The sequence below is a fragment of the Mycteria americana genome, chromosome 1, assembly GCF_035582795.1.
Source record: "Mycteria americana isolate JAX WOST 10 ecotype Jacksonville Zoo and Gardens chromosome 1, USCA_MyAme_1.0, whole genome shotgun sequence".
NCBI lineage: Eukaryota > Metazoa > Chordata > Aves > Ciconiiformes > Ciconiidae > Mycteria > Mycteria americana.
In genome coordinates, this window is record NC_134365.1 from 202,334,952 (window position 1) to 202,350,431 (window position 15,480).

General features: G+C 45.4%; 1 protein-coding gene and 1 long non-coding RNA gene across 3 annotated transcripts; one reads left to right on the forward strand and one right to left on the reverse strand.

Annotated features, from left to right (window-relative positions):
* Positions 1 to 3,452: 3,452 nt before the first annotated feature.
* SAP18 (Sin3A associated protein 18) lies at positions 3,453 to 6,801 on the reverse strand. The gene is made up of 4 exons (XM_075490915.1): positions 6,715 to 6,801; positions 6,428 to 6,537; positions 4,651 to 4,773; positions 3,453 to 3,939 (listed from the first exon to the last, which is right to left on the reverse strand). Exons 1-4 carry the CDS (start codon positions 6,784 to 6,786, stop codon positions 3,783 to 3,785), a joined length of 462 nt encoding a protein of 153 aa, XP_075347030.1. The 5' UTR covers positions 6,787 to 6,801; the 3' UTR covers positions 3,453 to 3,782.
* A 145-nt stretch (positions 6,802 to 6,946) lies between these two features.
* Positions 6,947 to 14,373, forward strand: LOC142404300 (uncharacterized). Of its 2 annotated transcripts, none has more exons than XR_012773813.1 (4): positions 6,947 to 7,739; positions 8,385 to 8,768; positions 13,573 to 13,648; positions 13,874 to 14,373. It is a non-coding gene; the product is annotated as an uncharacterized LOC142404300 (long non-coding RNA). The 2 variants fall into 2 exon arrangements; XR_012773812.1 differs by having other exon boundaries at positions 6,956 to 7,739; positions 8,645 to 8,768.
* The last annotated feature ends 1,107 nt before the right edge of the window (positions 14,374 to 15,480 follow it).

Genomic DNA, 15,480 nt, shown 5'->3' on the forward strand with positions numbered 1-15,480 from the left:
TACCATTCCACCTCTTGCAACATCTGCATAGTTGTACCTGGTGCTGTCTGCTTTCACAGCTGCTTGCTGTATCCCAATGTCTGAATTCAAAACTGCTGCTGTTGGCCTTCATTGTGTAGTGGATTTTTCATGTAGGGAACCCCTAACCCTAACTGCACTGATGTCTCAAGTGTCTTTTCCCATAAAAAATAGGTACAGAAAGTTGAACGCTCTTCACTTCTGTATTACCTTTCTGTGTGAAGTGCAAGTGTTGGAGGGCAAATCTCTTTCTCGAGAGGTGTTTAGCCCAAAGCAGCCAGGGAAGAGGTGAGCTGAGGTTTATACTTCCATGGCAGTCATGTGAACTCTACACCTAAGCAGTCAAGCTGAAGTATTTGCTCCTGTTCATTTCCTGGTGATTTTGCTTCATGGGCCACCACATATAAAGCCAGTAGGTTGTTCTTCTTTTTCTCTGAAGTGTGTGAAGACCTGCCCCAGTCTGGGCAGGCATAAGCCCTCACTGGGCCATGCCTCCCATTCCAGCAGCAAAGCCAAGCCACCTCCCAGAGCAGCTGAGTCACAGACATGGGCTCACTTGCTGCTGTTGCCTTATATATTGACTACCTTTAACTTTGAGAATTATCCTTATGCAATTAAAGCAATTAAAGCAAAATGCAATTAAAGCAAAAAGCAGGACACACAAATGGGGAAATGCCTGTATTCCTGTGTACCTCTAATGGCAGGTCTGTCCTTGCCTTTGGTGGAAGGCTGTGCAATTCTGTAATTACCTGCTGGTTACTGCAGGACTTGCCTCACTTATTTTGCAGCATGGATGACGCCCTATGGCGAGCAGGCTACTTAGCAGTGGTCTTCACTTTTCTGTCTGCCCAGGTCTATAAAGTGCTAAAAACCAGATGGCTGATCTGCTGGCCATGACCCAGTGTGCAGGCAGCAGGGGTCCCAAGCCTGACCAAACCTGACCCTGCTCGCAACAGCTCAGTGACTTCTGTGTCACATGTGGGCTCCTCACAGCAGCAGTATGTGGAGAGCCTCCCCCTTGCACCAGAGGTGACTGCCTTCACCCTGACAAAACATCCCACCCATCCCCCCTCTGGCCATGCTAGACCAGCTCCGTTGCCACTTCCAGGCTCACAGTCCCTTATAAAGCAGCATTTAGATTGTCTTTTCTTGAGCTCTCTTTGAAAAAGGGTGGGAAGTGCTTTTCAGCCTCTTCAGTTTTGGGGGGAAAAAGTGACTTGGATGCAGGTGATTCTGCAAATGAGGCTCATTCATGAAGGCTGAAATTGCAACTTCCTAACTTAGAAGCCAGAGAAGGGGGACAGAAGAGGGTGAACCAGGGCAGAACTGAACCTAAAATCCCTCCGGCTATACTGCACAAAGGGATTCCTGAGAGAGGAAAAAAAAAAAAAAAAATCACAGCTCATGAAAGAAGGCATGCCTTGTCCTCAGCAGACAGGAACACTTACTTCACTCTTAGCCTCTGCTCTGCTAAGGCCTTAAGTGAGGAAGGTGAAGGCCCTAAGGAGCAGCTACAGCTTCTACTTCTCCTGCTTTTCTCAGCACACAGGGGCACAACGTGCAGAAAACAAGCACCTGCCTCTCTCCGGACCAGCTGGATGCTCAGGGTCAGCCGGCAGAGGCACACAGCCCAGGGACAGCTGGAGTATGCTGTAAGACCAGAGGCACCTGCATGTCTCAAGGTCTCCCCCTGCAGTGACAGAAGAAACTGGCAAGCACTGAGCTATGGGAAGCCACAGGCCCCATCCTCCAGTCTTGCACTGATTTGCTGGGAGACAGGTCACCCCTTCTTTCTCCTGCTCCTTAAGAAGGTACCAGGCAACATCAGCTGCTTCCTAGAGAGTAGTGTCCATCACAGACCAGCCTTCCAGTTTCCCCATGGACAGCTGAGACCCCTTAGATATCCCTTCCCCTATTTTGAGATTCTGGAAGCTGGCTACCAGACATCGCCGACAAACTCCAGCTTCATCAGTAACTTTTAACACAGAACAGCCTTGAACCTTGACACCTCACTGCTCCTTGGCTTTGCCCTGACACCCAACAGGTACAGTAAATTGAGAAACTGTGCTCAGTACAAGCTGCAAGTATTTGTGAAAAGTCACCTTACTGAGGGCTAAGCAGTGAGAGTTACCCAGCTGATTGGTCAGTGTAGGGTCCAAAATCACATGTATTCATTACATGAAGATAACAAAGGGAAAGAGGCTGCAGTATTCACCTTCCTTAGAGTTCTGGAAGCCAGAATTGGGCATTTTCCTCTTGGTCAGCGTACACTGACAATATATTGTTTGTGGTCAACAGCCCAGGAGACCTCAGGATGCCAGCCGGCTGCCCCCACCCTGAAGGTTTGCTTGGCCAAGAAGAACCTGGTGGTCAGGACTCCCACCTGTACTGCTAGAGTGCAGGCTTGCTGCCCGACCTCCTCTCAGTTCATCTAAACTGCAGGCAAGAGCACCTCTGGGCAGAGCACCTGCCACTGCATTTTCATTAGGAAATAGTTCTGCATGCTCCTTAGTCAACCTCCATCTGAGAGCACTAGATTTCTTCTTCTATTCCCCTCTTCTAAGACAGTGGTCCCCACAGTGGAGTGCACACAACAATCCAAAGACAATCTACAAAGTGGTGCAAACAAGTGGGGTACAGGAAGAAAATATTTTTTGTACCATTAATAAATACAATTTAAAAAAAATATTTAAGTATTTCATTTTTTTAATTTCTGTTTTTGTGTCGTTTTAAAATGCACATAATACATTAGTAGGTGCATATAACAAACAATTTTGGGCACACGCTCAAAAATTTTTTACTGATCAGGGTGTGTGATCAAAAAAAGTCTGGAGACCACTGTTTGAAGAAAAGCAAGACCTTCAATGACAACTTTACACCCTCCATTTTTGAAGACACCAGCTCCTTCAGAACTCAAGTAAGGCTGATGTGCAGGTGTGCTGAACCACATCTTCCTCAGGTAAGTTCAGCAGCTCCTCAGTATGCTGGGATACACTGGTGTCATGGAGGCCACTCCCAATCCACAGACTGGCATCATCTGCACAAGACAGAGCAGCCCCTGGAAGCCATAGTAGTGGTCTGCCCTGGCTCCCCCCTCTATCCTGCAGGAGGACAGGCAGCCTTGCACAGCACATCCCTGACTTGCCCTGTCAGCGTATCTATGTCAGCAGGGAGCTAACACTGAGCTTGCCTGCCTTCAACCATGCCACTCACATGCTCATCCTCCAAAATCCAGCCAGCAGTGGTTTAAGAAATCCTCCTGGACAAGGAATCCCCATGAGGCCACCTACCTCTGCTCAACAAGTCCCACAGTTACCAGATAAAGGCTTTGGCCCTCCTTTCAACTTCTGCTTAAAAGCAGACTTCCAAATTTATCTGCAGAAATCCACTTAAACCAAACACACACACAACAAAGCCAAACACTATCAAAAAGATTAACAACATCAATCTTTATTCCAAACAAGACAGAACTACAGAACACCTGTAATCCTTCTGGTTGTATTTTATGGAAATCTTGAAACACTGGACACGCTGACTTACTGTTCAAACTATAACAATCAGGGATAGGGTGATGGCACTGCTAAAGATAAGTGTTTCTTCTAAACAAATAAACTAAACGTTAAGGTTTAAAAGTTAACTTTCATTTCTGATGCTTAGCTTTGTCTTCAGGTGTTCTTGCTTAGCAACAAAAGGAAAAAATAAGCCTGCTTTAGAACAGCAAGTAGGAATAAACAGAAGACGTAATCATACAAAGAAGTGATAGTTTAGTACGGTCTCATGCGGCTGGATGGGGGCGGTGCACGATTAGGAGGAGTAATCGCTATATCCAAGTAGTCTCCTATCTGGAATTTCTGAGACTGCAATGTCATGGAATCATCTGTGCCCTTCCTGCCCGACATGGTACTGCCGATCTCCTTCACCCTGCACACAGGAGAGAAAGGGCAAGGTAGTTATCAGCAGCAAATCTCTCTACATGTCCAAAACAGGAACTGTATCGGCTCGTGACAACCTTCCCATACCATCCTCTCCACTATATTTAGCATTTAGCTGTGTACACAGGATGCTGGGATTTTTCCCCTCCAGTACCAGGTGCACCAAGACAAGCTACACCGAATCCTCTTTCTGATGCAGCAGAGAGGTGGGGAACCTTCTACCGTATTAAGTTAAATACTAGAGAGAAGCCCTTGCCCCCTTCCATACACACACAGAACAAGACCCCACAGATTACAGAGCAGGGGATATCCACTGGTTGCTGACAAAGGTTAGCTCAAGATGGATACCTGCAACGAGATCACTGCTAAAACTCAAATGTGTTCTCAGATACAAGACCTACCATGCCTCATATCATGGGAAACAAAGCTTTACCTCAAGCTATAGGTCTGTGTTCTGGTTGGCTGCCAATACGGCAACCAAAGCGTTCGAGCACACAGGTTCATTGTTTTGGGAACACATTAACAACAATGGTCACCAAGCAAAATTTAGAGTTTGTAGTGGTCATCATATAGTCTGTTATCAAGAACTTCAGAAATTTGATTTGTGGGTTCTGAACTTTAAAATCAGTGTTAATGAAAAATAATTTAGTGCTCCGGTGCCTGAAGTCTTCCGTTATCCCGGAGAGGAAATGCCATTTACCTATATCCAGGCCTCTTGAGATCTGTAAAAACAATGGCAAAATTGAAGTGTGTGCCCTTCTTCCGTGCTTCTGGGTAGACTTCTTTCACTAAGCTGGTCAGCTCTTTCAGAGTTGCATCCATCCTACATTAAACAAACAAACCAAAGTGGATCAGGTTCTCAAAAGCAACAACAATTTAAAAAAGCTTCCCAAAACCCATTTAAGGTATAATCAATACATTGCTACAACTTAACCATACATTTCCTTGCCTTTGCATACTTTGTGTCGATACCTGTAGATGAGTAAGACCTTGCATTTCAGCTACATAGTGAGCCATGGATTTCACAGCTACACGACATTCCAAACAATACATTTTGATCTAACGATCAAGTGACAAGAAGTTGCTCTAGTTATTGATTATAACACCTTTCACCACTTACCATACACTGGAGACAATATGGTCTGGTGCAAATGTGGTTCTAGCTATAGCAGTTTCCAATTTACTGCAATATTAGACAAGTCTCTTCACCTCTGTGTATGTTTCAACATCTGCTTTTGCATGTCTTTCAAAAGAGTTACTATTTAAACAGCAGGGAACTTTTTTTTTTAAAGTGTATTAATGCATTTATACAATGAACACTGTAAGTATTTCCTCACCTAACTTGGTGTCTATGTTAAAATAGCTTCTTGAATACTAGAGAAAATGTAGAAATAAAAGAAAAAATCATGAATAGTTCTCCATTTCCATTAAGATTTCCATTTCTGCCCTAACAGGCAGCACTCCTTTTCCCAGCCTTCAACCAGACCAGGGCTAAAGCTCATTTCTAGAATTTCAAGAACAAAAGGACTCAATCATCACAGCTAAAGCGGCTCTAATTATACAGACTGAACACTCACTCCAAGCTTCGAGCAACCAAGGAGCAGTGTGTTGACAGACAATGCCCATTCTGACTCCTGCAGATGGCAAACAGCTCAGACACCATCAATAGCCTGGACTGAGTCCATAAATCCCATTAAGAAGTAAATTAGAACTGCATGCTTTGCTAGCCACAAAAATGGATTTATTCAACCGTATGACATACACATTATAACCCTAACAGACACCTTGAAGGAAAAGCAAGACTTAAAAAGTAGCATAATTCACTTTGAAAAGCATTCTTCAAAATACTATAAATGAAAACTAATGTGCTTGCAACACAGACTAAAGCAGTTCTCCAAACTAAATTTGAAAGCAATAAAAAACAGCTCTCTCAAGAAGCTCGGACTTAAAACCAACACACTGCTCATGCAACAGTTCAAGCATTCTAGGACGACTACTTCTACTGAAAAAACAGGGCTACTAGAACAAAATTTAAGCATTAGTTAAAAGAATTAGGTTGAATAGATTTGTTGTGATAACCAAAGATACACCACAACACAAGCCTCTGGTTACATACATCACTAATTGGGCAATTCAACTGCAGTAAGTTTCAGTGTGCAGCAATCAGCACCTAAGTTGTGGTTCCATGGATGCCACGTCTAAGTTGCCATAGCTATAGACAGAAGCGCTGTATTTCAGCAGCAGCTGCCCCGCGGAGCTGCCGCCAGAGCGGAGCGCACAACTGCCCTCATGAAAACTTCCCCACGTTTCCTGCTTTGAACAAGGCCCATCGAACTCCCCCGTGCAGCTGGGCATCAAAGAGTTCAAGCCAGGCAAGCTCCCCGACACCGCTGGGAGCTCCCACCCGCAGGGCCCCGCTCGCCTCCGTGCCCGAGGGCCGGGCGGAGGGGCCCGGGCCGCCGCCGCCGCGCACTCACCAGGTGTAGATCTGCAGCTCGCTGGAGGGCACGTTGCCGCGGGAGAACTCGTCCATACGGTGGTGCCGCCCGTTGTTGGTGGTGAAGACGCGGAGCAGCAGCGGGCACGTCTGCAGGGCGAGGCGAGGATGAGGAGCCACTCGCCATTCCCAACCGCCCCCCCCCGCCCCCCCCCCACTTCCCCGGCCCAAGGCCTCACGGCGTCGCCATACCCTTTCCCCCGCCCCGTGCCCGCCCTGCCGCTCCCGGGTGCGACACAGGAGGACGCGCGGCACCACCCCCAGCACCTTTTCCCGGTCGATCGGCTTCTCCGGCTCCTTCTTAATCTCCTCCTGCGTGACGCGCGACTCCACCGCCATCTTCCCCGCCGCGCAAACAACCGGCTGTCCCGGATGTCCCGCCGGGCGCCTCAGCTCTCGCGAGAGGAGGGAGGGGGCGATGACGGCCGCGGCGGGGCGGGACGGGCCGCGCGCAGGCCCCGGGTGAGGCGGGAGGCGGAGGGTGGGTGAGGGTAGTGCGCAGCGCATGCGCACGGGCAGGGCGGGAGTGGCGTGAGGGCGGCTGTCGACCGCGGCGGAGGCCTCGGCGGAGGCGGGCCCTGTGGGGCACCGCTGGCTGGAGCCCGGGAGCGGGGCCGGGCAAGCGGCCACTGGGCGAAGGGGTGGTTTTCAGGAGGGGAGGAGGCGCGGCCGGGGGCTGCCCCACCGCCGCGGGCTGCCCCACCGCCGCGGGCTGCGCCTGTGTGCCCCGTCCCCGGGGCCTGAGGGGAAGCGTGGTCGGCGCTGCCCGAGAGCGGCCCTCAGCCTCCCGCCCGCGGCGGGTGGGGGTGGTTCCCGGGGTCCTGGCGGCGCAGCCTGCCCTCGCATCGCCACTGCGCGGCAGCCTGCAAGGGCAGTGCAGCTGTCTGCTGCTGCTGTGCGGCCACGGGCTGCCCGAGTCTGGTTGGGGGACCCGGTTGTAGCCGAGGCTCTGCTAGGTCTGGCAGCTGCCTTATTGCGGGGCAGCGTGGTGATTGGTAGTTGCCTGACAGGACTGTACGTGATTCTTCCTAAAACCTGTAAACATCTGGGATAGAGTCGCTGATCTGAGCGCAGTATTGCGCTCCTCGGACGCCGATTTGGCAGGGGTTAGGATGTGCTGCCGTAGGCTTCTCTCCTTGTGCTGCTCTGTGTTGTGCTCGCATATTCTCTGAAGCATTGCCTGTATTTTCCAATACTTACAAAAGTTTTCAATAAGCTACTGATACTGATGCCTCTTGGAAAAAGCCACTTCTTTCTACATGGAGACAGATTTAAACAGATGTCTAACATAGGTAAATAATATAATCAAACACTGTAACTAGCAGTAGATCAACATTAATTAGAAAGGGGTAAATCATATTTAGAATTTAGCTTCCCTTAATATTATGTTCAGGAAACATCAAATGCATATGCTTTCCATTTACAGTCTTGTTTTTCCAAGAATAGGATCTTGTATTAGGTTAAATTTGAGTCTGTGGTTGTGTCTTACAAAATAAGTAGGAAAGAGATCTGTGTTTCTGGTGTGATAACTTTTTTAAATGTTGAGAGTTGGTTGTTACTTGTATTAGAATCAGTGGCTGTTCGTTTGTTTTCACAGGATTTACAGTTCATTATTTCCTCAAGTGCTGTGGATTTATTTCTCATTTCAAGAGTAAAGCAAAATTAAATTCTTCTGTAAAATGATGCAGAAATGTATGTGCTTGCAGGTGCAAAATAAGAGACTCGTAGAACTGCTGAGGCTGGAAGGGAGCTCTGAAGGAGCCTGCCTAGTCCAAACCCCTGCTCAAAGCAGCATCAGCAAGGGCCGGTTGCTCAGGGCCAGGTCTGGTGGGTTTGGAGTCTGTCCAAGGATGGAGACCTCTGTGGGCAACCTGCTCCAGTGCTCAGTCACGCTCACAAAAAAAAAAAATTAGTTTATTTTTCTTCTTATATTTAAGTTAAATTTCTGGTATCTCAGTATGCGCCCATTGCCTCTTCTCCCGTCACTGGGCACCGCTGAGAAGCCTGGCTCTGTCTTCGTTACTCCCTCCTGTCAGATACACAGTGATAGGAGCCATCCCTCTCAAGGCTGAACAGTCCCAGCTCTCTCAGCCTGTCCTCATATGACAGGTGCTCCCATCCCTTACCCTTCCCATTTGATGAGGTATTATTATAGTGTGCCTATACTGCTCATATAATTTTCTGTTGATGCTTGCAGCAGAGTACAGCACAGAACTATGTGCCACTGAAGCTGTGTCTCCAGGTCCCCATTCTGCAATGTACTTCTCTGAGTGAGGAGAGCCAGGGTGAATTTACATCTGTGCTGGGTTGCTTTCCCAAGTGTAAGTCTAGTATCAGAGAGAAATAAATACAATAAATTCTGCACTATGAAAAAAGCATATGCTTGTTAAGGTGTTACAGCTGTTGAAATACCTGTGCTCTAAGGGTGATGTGGTTTGATTTCACGTTTCCAAATACTGTAGATATATGTTTCCAATGTCTTATTTATTTAAAAAAATACGTAGGGGAAAAAAATTATAATAATATATTCACCTGTGAGGTTTCTGTGTACATCACAAAGAAGAAAAAGAGTTATGAGTCCATACCATTAAAAAAAGGAAAAAAAGCTCTTGCAGTTCTTGCAGTTATATTAGAATATAACCAACAGCATTTGGTTTAAAATGTTGATTTATGGCACACCTAATACAAGACAAGAGCACCGACAACCTGTTAGAGTTCACCCTCAGCTTTTATTAACTTCCTTTTGTGGTAGCCTGGATAGTATTGTACAGTTTTTAATCTGCATTAGGTTATAGCATATCATCATTTTATTACCAAAGGGAATGACTCAGCCTTTCCATCTTTTGCAGGATTTGATTTCCCAGGCAACGATACAGTTTATTACACTGCTAAAATTAATTATATCTGCCTTGATAATACACGCTTCGGGCTCAGTATGTGAACTGCGATTTCCAAAACAAAGGAATTTATGCCTATGATCAGGTATCATAAAGAAACAGCTGTAACAAATAAAGCACAGTTCTGTTATGAATCTAAGTAGTTCCTTCTGCTAGAACTTTTTGAGTGCTTTATTTATGTGAAAAATGACCTAGTGTGCTTGAGTTTTAAGTAAATTCAAGCATTACTTAATTTATTATTGATGAACTGTATTAACAATCACAGTTTATTTTCAGTCTAAAATCTTAGATTCTTATGTTACGTATTTGGAAGAGAAAGCTGGCAATTATGTGGAAATGAAAATGCAGTTATGTGATCTGTCACCTGGACTGCGGGATGCAGGTTTTACTGGAGACGGTACTGTCTGGTTAAACAAGGCATAAGACTGTAAACTGGATTCCCACCAGTTTAGGCTGAGGCCCCACGTGTACCTGAGTTGGTCTAACAGCTCACTCTTGCCAAAGGAGGGGGATTTAGCTCCCCGCTGCCTGTCCTTATTCTCAGGCATGTGAGGGTTTTTTCCCTCCGTTCTGCCAGGTGTGGTCCTCACTGGATGCTTCCAAGAATAGGTTAAATTCCTTAATTTAAGATAAAACTATCCAGCTGGGGGCTGGTTTTCTGTCAGTTTGTTGCATTTGACACTTTCTAAGCTGATGCCATGGTTGCTAGACCTGGTGCAAGAGGAGTGGTGGAAGTGCGTGCCCAGGAGGAGCTGGGAGACGGAGGGAGAGAATAGGAATGGAATAAGGCCTGTCCCTTCAGTGGCAGTGAGACAGTTGATGGCTTCACCCTCCTTTCACATTTTCTTAGGTTTTGGGGGGTGAGGGGTCCCCTCTACTTGTCAGGGACACTGCGTTCTGTGCAAACAGTGTATATATGTGCGAACATGTATATATAGTGTATGCTATGGAGAAAATGAAAGCTCCTCACTAAGGTAGTGAGGCAGAATAAAACTCTATGTACAAGCAAGTCCCTGGCCTTTATTATTGTAAAGGAGATACCCAAAATATGAATCAAACATTTTTAGATATGAATGCCTGTAGAGAACCGAGACAAGTGGTCTCAGAAGTGTGAATTGCCTCTTTAAGAATTGTTAACACACTTTCCTGTTTAAGTGGTTATTTAAATAGTGAACTTTTAATTGTTTATTGGAGCATCTCGGAAAGGTATGAATGTGATGGCATGTTGGTGCCATTAGGATATGGGACTGGGCAAAGCTGCCACAGCCATTTAGAGAAGAGCATTGTGGGTCAAGTAGCCTGTTGGCCTATGAAACACTTACCATAAGTAAATCACGATTGAAAGGGGAAAACCAAAAGGAGCAGTTGATATTGTGTGACTTAAAACTTTCTAGAAAGAACAGAGAAGGTGACAGTAAATAAAAAGTGTCCTTGGGAAGGTACAGAAAGGAATGGCACAACTGGGCCTGGGGTATCAACCATTGAGGTAAACCTCCAAGGAACTAGAAACAGAAGACCAGAACAGGGAACTCTGAACATTTTGGACCCGTCAGTATATTGAATCTTAGTTCAAAGCAGCTGAATTAGCCTCACTCTTTGCAGCATGCTGTGTTCAGGTTCCCAAGGCTCCCAGGACTTCTGGCTTATTGGCTGCATTTGTGAGTTCTTCCTAGCCAGCAATACATACTGCTCCTTAATTTTGCATGGTTGTATGTGTACCCCATAAAGCTTCTTTGATAAAGGGCTTGGTCTTTATCTTGATAGTGGAAGGTTCAACTACCATGTTCTGGCAACAACACAATCATCTTTCAAACATCTTTACAATCAGCCTAGTGAGCAAAGTCTCAAACGGATGGAGCTGCTACTGCAAACAGGCTTTAACCGGTGGTGTAAGAACACCAGTCGCATTTTCTTTGCAAATATGATGATTGCTGGTATTTCCTACATTTTGTGTCACGGTAACATCACAGATCCATTTTATGTTCTGGATGCTTCATGTGCAGTAGATTTCATTACAGTGTTTTAATTTCCTGTATTTTGTACCAAAGTTAGTGTAGATTTCAAGAACGCTGTAGTGCTGCTAGAAAATTATACTGTTTTCATTTAAGCTTCAGTTCTTGTTCATTGTCCTGTTTTGAATTGAGATGATTTGGGCTCACAAAATGTACCATAACTGCTGGGCTTCTGTGGTCCTATTCAACTTGCATGTGAGCCAGGAGGTGAGTGAGACAGCGTGGTAAAGATGAGCAGGAGCAGGCTGTTAGTTTGCAATGTATAAAATGGCTGTCGCTGTATATGTAAAGCATGTGGAGACCCTCAGGGAGTACCCTAATTCAGGAGCACCAAGACTTGACTGCCTGGGAGGAATCTATACTTGTGTATAGATTACATATACGTTTTCTTCATTTTTCTCTCTAAAGTCATCAGAAGAACCCCAAATTGATAAAAATGCTTTGAAGATTATTTACTACTACACAATATTGCAAAATTGGTATTTAACTGTTAACATGACAGTAGCAGCGGTCCATCTGCACAGCCTTGCGCGTGCTGCAGGACCCAGGCGTCGTGCGCAAGGCAGAGCCACTGGTGTGCCTTGTAAACAAGCTGCCTCATACTTGCCAGTGTAAGACCCTGTTTATAGTTGTTTGTGATATTGCCAAATGTTATAATTCTGCCATTCGGATGGAACTTTTCCACATCAGGTGTTTCCTGAAAGAGCATCCTCAGGATGCTTTTTTTTCAATTTCAGAAAAAATGTTTCCAGGAATGATATTTTAGGCAGATTGAGCGTTATCACTCACATTTCTTTTATTTTTTGTTAATTTTAAATACCTACAGCAGTTTGTCTGAAAACCCGCAGCATCCACCTACTTTTGAGAAAGAAACACAGTTTGGCAGAGATGCTTACTCCTGTGTCAGAAATGTTCTCATAAAGCAAATATATTTGACTGAACTCTAATCTTTTTAAAAAACTGTGATTTATCCATAGTCAGCAGAGACTATGCTGACACAGAGGCAGCTAAATTGTACCTGATGCATCCAGGTGTGCAGGGGAGTCAGAAGGATGCCCACAGTGCTCCTCTGCTCTGCGACAGGCCTGGGCACGGGAACTGGGAACGGTGGGGCTCTTTCTTTTTTTCCTTAGGGTGCTGCTTCCCGCAGTGGGCACCGATAAGGGCTGCAGGATGTGACCCTGCCCGCGTCCCCTGAGCGGTGAGAGGAGGGAGCTGGAGAGCAGCTCCACAGCACTTCAGGCCGACCCAGTGCAAAACTGTTTGCAATCTAAATCAACAACAGGGTGTGTGTTACGCAAGAGAGGTCCAGCAAAATTTGTAATGACTGCTTGAATTTCACCTGGAAGAGACCAGAACAAACTGGAACTGGTAATTGTCAGCAGAGGAAGACAGAATTCAGTTTCAAGTAAAGAAAAAGTGAGTCCTGGTCTGTCACGTAGAGTTATTTTCTTCTCTATACAAATACACATGAAGGTGTGATGGTGAGATGTACTAAATATTCCATTGATTTTTCCTGGTGGGATAGTAGACTCAGTTACAAAATATAAACTTAAGGAAGAAATGTTGCCAGAATCTAAACCTGGATTTCATTAAAATGTGTTGTCATTTCTCTATAAAATACATCTGCTACAATGTTCCAGAAATTTTAGACACACAATAGAGTAATAAACTACTTTTATAACTTGGGTAATACTCTACCATAGATTCTTGATTTCCCCCCTACTGTTTGTATTAAATTACCTCAGTACAGAAACGTTCATACACTGTAAGGAAGGAATAAATGGGTTGTCATTGCAATAAGTGGAAATTTTAAAAATTGTATACGAGATGTGTGTTATAGAGAGGACAACCAACATCAGAAGTTTGTCAGCCTGTAATTCACTGCAAATAGTTAGGTTGGCAGCGTGGGTCCTTGCCCACGCTCCCTTGTAGCTATGTTTCCCAGTTGTCCTTCACTGGGGCAGCTCCACTACTGACAGCAGCGGTGGGAAACCCGGTGTGAAGGTTATTTTCATCGCTGGTGCTTTTCCCAGTTGCGGCTGTTGCTGTCCCAGTTTGCCCTGGGAACACAGAGGCTGCCTGGCCGGCAGCCCCTGTGCCGGCTGCTTGGAGGGCAACAGCACTATCCTCAAAACACCCCGCGTGGCAAAGCCACGCAACATCATCGTCTGGAAGAGGTGTCCTTAATATTGTCTTCTACGTTTCCTGTGCAGACAAATCCCTTCCCTGGCTGCTTCCTGGATTAATGTGATCCCGTCCTTGAACACAACAAAAGAGTCTGAGAAGGGGGTGAGTATCTCCTTCGGATAGACACAGTCCTGCTCATGCTTTGGTGGGAACATTTCCATGAATAAGAGTAACAGATTAGGTTGGTGGTTATTCCAGTATCTTCCCCCAAATATTTTTCCCTTCCCATGGAAGAATAATATTAAAAGACTCGAGCTTTTTCTCCTGAAGCAGAAAATTCCAAGAGATCTGACTGAGTATACCAAAGTACATGTATTTTATACGCAGCTCCCTGGCTATGCTGCTCTTCAGCTTGCAATACCTCTCTAGAAGTTTCCAGTCTGTGGAGCACACAGTTCCTACTGAAAATAGTAGATGGATAAAGATGGATCCCGCACACCCAGAACATCTACTTGCTTCTCTATTTTCTGCCCTAGGATGATGGCTCTTAACACAAAGAATCTCCCCGTGTCTGTGGCATTTCACACCAATTCTTTAATGACAACGGAGCTGCTGATAAATAAATCCTCTCTTGTTAGACGCAGCAAGAGTCATGTTTTATCTGGTTTTGTTCTGGGGCTCACAGAGCCCCGCAGAAGGTTTATGAGAGCACTGCCATATCCTTCATAACAAAGGTTGATGTCGTGTAAGCCATTGCATGTGTCCTGCCTCCAGAAGCATCACCATAAAGAGTCGAGCAAAACTTTCCTCCAAAATAAGTAGTTCCATGTAGCAAGCCTTGTCAAGCACAAAGCAAATCCTCAGCACCCCGAGACAGCCCAGCTACATCGCAGAAGTATCTTTTGTGGCTCAAAGTGCAGGTCAGAAAACACAACTCTCTTAAGTTTTTCTTTTTTTTGTTGTGTGGGGTTTTTTGGTTTTGTTTTTGTTTTTGTTTTTTCCCCCTGAGTGGCCACTTATGACCAAAATATTCTGGCTGCGATAAATTACCTGCAACATTTTGAATAGTGCAATATAAAACCAAATTCTTTCTGAATGCTATGTCGTATGTATTGCAATATCAATGAACTCGATGTTTTTTAAAGAAAGGAAATGTCCATCACTGGAAATTTACAATATGTGAAGTTTGAGCCCAGAATGAATTCTGACAGCTTGGTTACCATAAGCTCCTCAGAGACACAGTGCTTAGTGGAAACACTGACATAATCTTAATGATAGTGGCGGGAATAGTGCCAGTAAAACAGAATGTCCTGTAGGCATAATGTAAGGCAGAATCACTTCGGCTCCGCAGATCACAATAGCCTTGAAAGAAAAGTTGATAGAAAATTTGTGGATGCCTATTTCTTTGAGTAAGAAAGAATAATCGTAGTATGTACTGCTGACTGTTGTTATCAGTTGTATTATATTACATTTTGCACATGGCTGGGGATGTGCAAAGATGCTGGGGAAATTTAACAGATGTGTTGTTGCAAAGCTATGAAGTCTTGCTGCAGAGCAATGGAGGCATGTTGGGGTTATAGGTGGGTGGTCATAAGGGCATGGACAGAGGTGCACGCTGCAGCCAGGGTGCTAGCAGGAAGAAGTCACTGCTTTTACATTTCTTGCTGTTCCTTCCCCATCAGCTCTCTTGGCAGAGCCGGTCATGATGAGCTTTCCACAGACTTATTACAATGAAACAGGTTAGCAAAGACTTCATACTTAAATTGTTTACGATAATCTCATTGCTCTTGCCTGGAACGGGCAAGGAAGGGTTCACACAAATGGTTTTCTTGGTACATCAGTGGGCCAGAGGCGATGGTGATAAAGGGCATCCTCTTGCAGTGGTTCAGCTGGAGTCAGGAGATGACATCTGTCCATAACCTGGTGCTTTCAAATGACAAGCTGTATGATGTGACATTTTATGTGACAGTGTGACAGACTGTGACATTTCAGAT